At 36.1% G+C, this 7,745-nt stretch overlaps 1 protein-coding gene across 1 annotated transcript; it reads left to right on the forward strand.

Annotated features, from left to right (window-relative positions):
• Nucleotides 1–2,290: 2,290 nt before the first annotated feature.
• On the forward strand, nucleotides 2,291–3,862 carry LOC113235718 (transcription factor MafA-like). Its single transcript, XM_026471589.1, has one exon. The coding sequence runs from the start codon at nucleotides 2,361–2,363 to the stop codon at nucleotides 3,261–3,263; it is 903 nt and encodes a 300-aa protein (XP_026327374.1). The 5' UTR covers nucleotides 2,291–2,360; the 3' UTR covers nucleotides 3,264–3,862.
• The last annotated feature ends 3,883 nt before the right edge of the window (nucleotides 3,863–7,745 follow it).

A 7,745-nucleotide genomic window follows, 5' to 3' on the forward strand; every position in this document is an offset into this window, starting at 1 on the left:
TGCTCTGTTTTTACAAGTAACATCCATACGAATATGAATACTTTAGTTATTATAAGAGCGTTATATATAAAAATAATTACAACTTACAACGAAAAAAACTAAAATTCGACCATAACAAGTATTTTATTTATCTGAGTTTATTATATTTCTCGCTCTTTCTGTCTTGCACGCCGTTGCCCTATTACGGTCTTTGTTTTCACGGCTTGGGTTGGCTGGAAGAGATATCTTTTTGAGACAGGTCCACCTTTGTTCACCTTTTGTAGGTACAATTATTATTTCTTTTGTATTTGTTTGGTGCAATAAAGAAGGTGCTAATGAAACGATAGTCAAATAACAATAATACAAAATTAACAGGTAAAGTATCTCTACAGTTAGTTATTTACTTACGCATTTCGAAAGAGGGCAATTAACAGAGCAGAGTCAAATAGAAGTTGGTACATGTCGGTGAAGCTTAATCATGTAATAACATTTGCTGTGCGAGTCGTCCAGGGAATGGCTTTAGGGGAATATTTAGCACTGTCAATATTTTAAATGCTAACTTAGTGATTAAATTCGATACTGTGGTAGTTCTAGTTATAACCTTCGGGTCTAGTTGACACTTAGAAATTATGTAGTTCTATCCTTGCATTACATTGTGATCTTGTTGAAGATTAGCTTTTTACTATAGCATACAATAAGTTTTATTACAGCGGAAGTATTCCTAAATAGGGAATCATTAATCTGAGTTTTTTTATAAATAATAGACACACGCTTGGCCACAATCTCACCTGATGTTAAGCGACGATGTGACCGAAGATGGTACGCGTTTGCGTAAAAAAATGCATATTCACTCTAGCCTTGAATAGCCCCAAATTGTGCGGGAAACACAGAGTTTCAGAAAACTATAGTTTGATAGAGGTGATTGTAATTCTTTGCCTTTAAATCGAATTTAATTATATATATACGATATTAATTATTCGAGTAAATTCGCACAAGGGTCTTGGTTGGACTCTGGCGGGTACGTCAGCGACGCAGCGAGCGCTAACAATGTTGACCGACCGAGCAAACAGCGGCGGCTGCGTCAGCCCGCGGCCCACCGACTGTGCTCCTCCGCTCCTCTGCACAACCCTATCTCTCACACTTCCTCTTTGATTGAATATCTTGCTCCATTGCGTTACATAAATCTTGAAAATATCACAGAATTTTCGTTATAAATATTTATGGCATACTTAAAAATACTACCATACTAAATAAAACCACCTGCAGTGGTTTTTGTGACATTAATTGGGTAGATACGTGGGTTGCACCTTTTGTTTCTAGCCATTAATAAATTTGATTTTCAAATCATGAAAAAGGATAAACCGAACAATATGCTTTGTGTATTGCAATGGGAAAACTTCAGAGTATTTTTAATTTAAGAAACAGCTAGTTATGAATTGTAATGCAGCCCTTTAAAGATGTCTAATAACTCGTTATTCGGTCTGTAATATGCGAATCTCGCTTCAATTACGAGATGCTAACAAGGAAGGGTTGATGTTTATAATGTGGTGATTAAACTCGCTGACTTGTGCCCTTTCGCCCCCGCCCGCGCCGGCCACGCGTGAAATCACTTTGTTCGGGTTAGCCCGCTTGCTGCCGAAACAACAAAGCTTGTTAAAACGCTTTTAAGTTAATAATTAGTAAGGCAAGTTTATATGTTGATAGATACTAAAGTTTTATGTTATAGGCTTACACCCTTTCAGGTAATCCAAGTTAAATTTTGGCAACTATAAATAAGTAATCCTTTACAAATAAATTAATGCTTTATGTTATTATTTTAGCAGTATAAAGTAATTAAATTATTCTTAAATGTATAACTGAAAACGTGCTAATATTCAATTTGTAAATAACTTAGTATGAGAAACCGTTTTCATTTTTAGCCATTTACATATGTATACTGTCGTAGACAAGTGCTACGGGGAGAACGTAGCAGAGCTACGTTGAATTATATGAAATGTGCAAAATACTGTTCACGAGTTTACTTCATTGTTAGTGTTGTTATAGTTAATTAATTATCACAAAATAATGACTCACTTAAGTAAATTACTTAGTATTTACGAGTCTAGATATTATTAACGATATTAATTTTAATTCAATAATCTATAACTCGTAGACAAATCCAGGCATATTACGAGTATAACATCCAAGCGTGGTTGTATCGTAAATGTCATGTTGTATTTATAATATACAGTACTTAATGCTACTTATGTTCGCGAAAACACAGCCTTTGTATGTGTATTGCGCGCGTCGCGAAACGTCATTGGGCCGGAGGGCGGAGTCTTCAGCCGCCCTGCGACGCCGCGGCAGTCTTGTTTCGGCCGGCGCGCGCCCCGCACGGCCCCATGGTGGAGCACGCGCTCGTGGATTGCTCCCAGGCGAGCGCCATGCAAACTTTACAGCCACAGCCTCACCGTGGAGGTGATGACCAGCTTGCAGACGAGTATGTACAAAATTTTGAACTCGATCACCTGGGCGACAGTGAACTTGTCAAACGCGAGCCGCTCCGCGCAGGATGGCATGAACTCACCGCAACACCACCTGCATGTGCTCGTGCATGCCGACCTTGGCCAGATGCTGGACCATATCCCCAGCCGCACGTCGCTATTGCTGTGGATCCCAGTACACCACCAGAAACTCCTCCGGCGCCAATCGGCCGCAGCCCGTGTCGCGCTGCATTAGTCGACGATGTTTTATGGCTGCCTAATATGCGAGAGCCACTGGATATGCGTACCGTACAGTGTGGTAATTTTGAAGAATGGGACCGCCGCGACTGGCGAGAACAAGAGCATCACCATATGCAACAAGTCGCTTTGAGGCCTGCCAGTTCCTGCTCCGCCATGTCACCGCGCACCAGTCATCACGCCTCTTATCCACAGTCATCGTGCGGAGACGACCTTATAAGCGACGACCAACTCATGACCCTCAGTGTTCGCGAACTTAACAAAAGACTACATGGATTTCCAAGAGAGGACGTCACTCGACTCAAACAGAAGCGGCGCACATTAAAGAACCGCGGGTATGCTCAAAACTGTCGCAGTAAGCGACTTCAGCAACGTCAAGAGTTAGAACTCACAAATAGGTCGTTGCAAGATGAGTTGCACATGCTACAGTTGCAAGTAGCGCGCGTGACGCACGAGCGTGACGTGCTGAAGCAGCGATTGGCGCTGGTCGGACGCGAGCACGCCGTGCCACACCACGCACCGCCGACGCCACACTCCTCGCCGGAGTTCTTCTCGGAGCTGTGACGGCAGGGTGCGGCGCCACGGGCCGCCGCCTCTTCCTCCGCTTGCGCCTGGCAGCGTTACTGAGGGCCGGACTTGAGTCGGCACCCTCGTTTCTAACACACGACTCTCGTGCTTTTGTTAAGTTTGAAATTTAATTATCATCAGTTCCAGTTTTATAGTTTTTTATTATGGTGGAACATTTTAGCCAGATTGTCAACGAATCAGGCTATTGAAACACCGTGTTAAATGTATGGTTGTGTCATAAGATATGCATGTATTACTAAACTTATACATAAGTTATAATAACTTCAGAACAACTGATTAATCGAATAATTGTAAATAGATATATAAATGACGAATATTATCTTTAGGATCTGTGTTTTCCTAATAAAATTACAAGAAAATATTCCATTTATTTATTTATTTGTCCGCTCAACTCCCTATAATCTAGATTATTTACAGTAGACAACAGATACGACTGCGATTTAAGAACGGAGTCTAGAGTACGTTAAACTTGAGACTTTTGATTTAAATGACTTGAGATTTTAATTTAACTCCTTACAATCAGAACGATCCAAAAGACAAATGTCAAGCTTGATGAGATCTTGACTGTACAAACAGAAATCACTATCTAAAAATTGAGTTGCTTTAAATTACGTCATCAATCAGTAAGAATTAGTATAAGTATAATTTTGTCTAAGTACGTGTTAGTTATCATTAATAACAAACGTGCTTAGATTTTGTTATTCAAATGAATGAATATTTTTTTTTTAATATTTCCTTCGCACCGTAATTAATATTCATTGGCAGACGCTAAAAAATAGTGTGCATAATTCTTCTTTTTATGTAGAAAAAAAATATTTCTTCGTGTTATACTGGATGCAAATGAAAGGCAATAAACAAAAAGTTATATTTATCTGAATTTATATTTTGGTTTGTTGTTAAGTTATAGTAGTATGTATGTTACATTTTCGTTGATTTGCAGAAGCTGTACAATGAAAAAATCTTCCAACGTAAGTATCTATTTGAAAAAAGTAGTCAAACGGAACTCCGTTCGTAAGTAAAACTTAACTATCACTTAAACTGTAAGTAAAAAGATTAAGTTGTGAATAGTTAAAATGTATTTCTGCCATGTAATTATCTACAATAAGACTGAGTTTTTTAATCTGGGTTTGGTCAATATTATTCTAAAAAATATTCGTCCTTTTCGGTTTTTTAAGTTATTTGAAAGTATTTCATGTAAGCGAAAGACAACTTAACATAGGACTTTCAAATATAATATAATAATGTCTCCATATTGACACAAAATTTGTCTTTTTTCTATCAAAATCATGCTTGGTATTTTGCCGTTTACCAATTTACACCCGAGTAGGTATTATTATTTCCTTAGGAATTTTGAAAAATAGGTACCTACTCAAAAAATACATTTCAGTCCAATGACATGAAATTTCGCAATACAGTTGTCAACAACAACGATGTGATTGCTCAAGAGTCACAGTGAATTGAGGTCGTTGCTGTTTTCAAACTGCTTACACAGCTCCTTATCCAATGTATATTAATAATAATAATAATCATTTTATGCCGTATAAATAAAAATATTTTATTAGTCTTGTTTTTTATATTCAAACCACATAACGTGAGTATAATGAGTACATATAGTTTTAATCATCTGGAACTACCTTGTTTGATAGTTACAAATAACAGCATAATTTGTAGAATATCATTTTGCGAGATTTATCAAATATATGTGTTTGGGAAATCCCAAAGCTTTCCTATTTATTCCTATAACATCGATAAAGTTAAACTCATTGTTCTCTTAAAGTAATATATAAACGAAAGCTATAATTCACTCGCCTCTTCATGATTTTTGCCGATTTTTATTTGATGCATGTTATATATGAATTAGCCAAGCTGTTGCGCGAAGCGGAGCGAAGAAGAATCTCACAGTGGAGGATTACGGGTTAAATACTTCTACGTCAAAAAGACTATTCTATAGCAGTCGAATATATACAAAGAAAAGGTGCCGATGTGATTGCGTTCCATGTGTTTTGGTCAAGTGGGTATGACATTTAGTAAATATATTAAAAATAATTTCGTCGCGGTTCTTGAGGAGTTTCAATAAAAAATTTTCGTATTAATGGGTGGAATAATCACACCTATCGACACTAAAAAAATGCGCAACGTCTTTTTCGCTCTTATTGCATGGATATAAAAGCTTTGCAGACCGGCTCAAAGCAAACCCGTGTGAATAAATGTGGTTGGTCCCTAAGTTAACACCCTGCGGTATAATTATGAACAATATCTTTAAAAGTACTTATAAAGAAATTGTCATGTTTTGACCTTAATTAGTTTTACTTTGTGGTTCTCTGAAGACCCCTATGTCTTTCCCTGGCTGTCGTCGAAAGCAACTGGGGAATAATACCAGAGCTGATTTAGATATGCATTAAGATTGCAGCTTTACTTACTCTATTCACCAAGTTACTCGCTGAGCGTGGTGATTCTGGAAATTCTTTCTTTTGAAATGGTTGATCTAAAGGGTAAAAATAGACCCTCATGATAAAATTTACAAGTTCGTATCGATCCGTCCGTCTATCTGTATGTATGTTGTTCTTATCATCAACTAATACAGGCTTCGACTTAAAATTTGGCACAGTTATATGGAACTTATTGCTTTCATCTATTCTAGAAAGTCAAAATTTTCAAAATATTTTTATTTTAGTTTTAGATTTATTGCCAATATTTTGCAACTGAAAGACGTACCCGGTACTCCTTGTCTCCGGAGCTTCTTGTTGTAAGCTGAAAAATCTGAAATACCTATACTCAGACTTAATAATCATAACTTTTTTATAAAAAAAGTTCGTGGTATTACATATACTCAAAAGTTTGTGGTATTACATATATTTGCCAAGTTTTATTGAAATCGGTTATTGGCAAGAGGACGAATTCCAATAAACCAGTTTCATCCCCTAATTAACCATCCTTTGAAGTGGGACATTGTCTTCAAATTTGAATGGGAGCACTTGGTACTGAGGAACCACTTTCCAACTAAAACGAATCATCGAAATCGGTTTACAAATGTCGGCGCAATCGCGTAACATACACAAAAAAAATGAGAACCTCCTTATTTTGAAATCAGTCAAAATAGAAATTTTTGCACATTGACAGATTTTCAAGAAAAAACTGATCATGAGTATTAGTCTCATTAGTATTCTTAAAAGAATTAGTACACATACATATTATTACGTGCAATTTGTGCTGAAGATAGCTCACAACGAAAAATATCTTCGACCTCGTTCGCTAGCGATTTTCATATCATAAAGTTATGTAAATCGGTGTGGTGATAAAGTTATATTACAAGTATAACTACACGCTAACAGGAAATGTACAATGTTGCAGTAGAATGTGTCTACCTACACATATATATGGTAGGTATGACCGTACAATGTGGGAGCGACATGTTAATCGTAATTTAATACTTGTTGTTTTTAGAACTGACTGCGTATCATGTTCATTTAAATCGTATTGCTTATGTACCAATTTCTTGGCAACAATTTATAAATTTTACATCTTCTAGATTTAAAAGTAAAAGCCATGTGATTATACGTCAAAAGTGTTTTTATCACGTGCAGGTCATATAAATCATATGACCTATTTGAAACAAATTATGTATATGTGAAACTTTATGACTCCTGTATTATCTACTAATTTATTGTCGTCGTTTCGTTTTCGATGTGGCCTTATTAAAGCAAGGATGTGAATTCTTGTAATACAATCCAAACGCAAACTTGTAATTGTAATGCAATTCGTATTTAGTGAATTACTAATGTTGAGCCCTCAATTAATTATCTTTACGTTTATCCTCTTAACCCAGAGATTGCTATGTAGCAATAACGCCGCCAGTTGTACCTGTCTTTTGTTTTTTGTTGTTATGTGTACTAAAGAGTATTTGTATTGTATTGAACTTGTAATACGACATTAAAGTCAAAGTCAAAGAATCATTTATTCCATAGGTAAAATAAATTTACATTTGAAAACACATCACATTTAAGCTACAGCTCGTATACTACGCTGACTTCCCTGAGAAGAACGAACAAGAAACTCTCTACTCAAGAAACTCAAAAAACTCTTTTCAAATAAAATTGAATTCTATGGAATACACTTTGAATCAAATTTGTTTGGAATCTAGAGCCATGTCGTCATTCCATATATCTTTATCTAACACGTAGTCTTAAATTTTGTAATATGACTTTACAATTTAAATGTTAATAATGTAATTTTCAAACTTAGGAAATGATAATCTTAATATAATATGCTCCGGAATCTTATTGTAAAAACGTATACAGTGTCCCATAAAAGAGTCGTTTACCTTGCTTAATGCTATTAAACTTCACGCTGCAAATGAAATAGTAAATTAAGAAAAGTATTCTACTTTCTAATAGATATTTCAAATTTCAGTGATACTTAACAGCACTAATGAGAACTATACTCTGATTAGGGAATACC

Source organism: Hyposmocoma kahamanoa, unplaced genomic scaffold, assembly GCF_003589595.1.
Source record: "Hyposmocoma kahamanoa isolate Upper Pololo Valley unplaced genomic scaffold, ASM358959v1 102, whole genome shotgun sequence".
NCBI classification, from domain to species: domain Eukaryota; kingdom Metazoa; phylum Arthropoda; class Insecta; order Lepidoptera; family Cosmopterigidae; genus Hyposmocoma; species Hyposmocoma kahamanoa.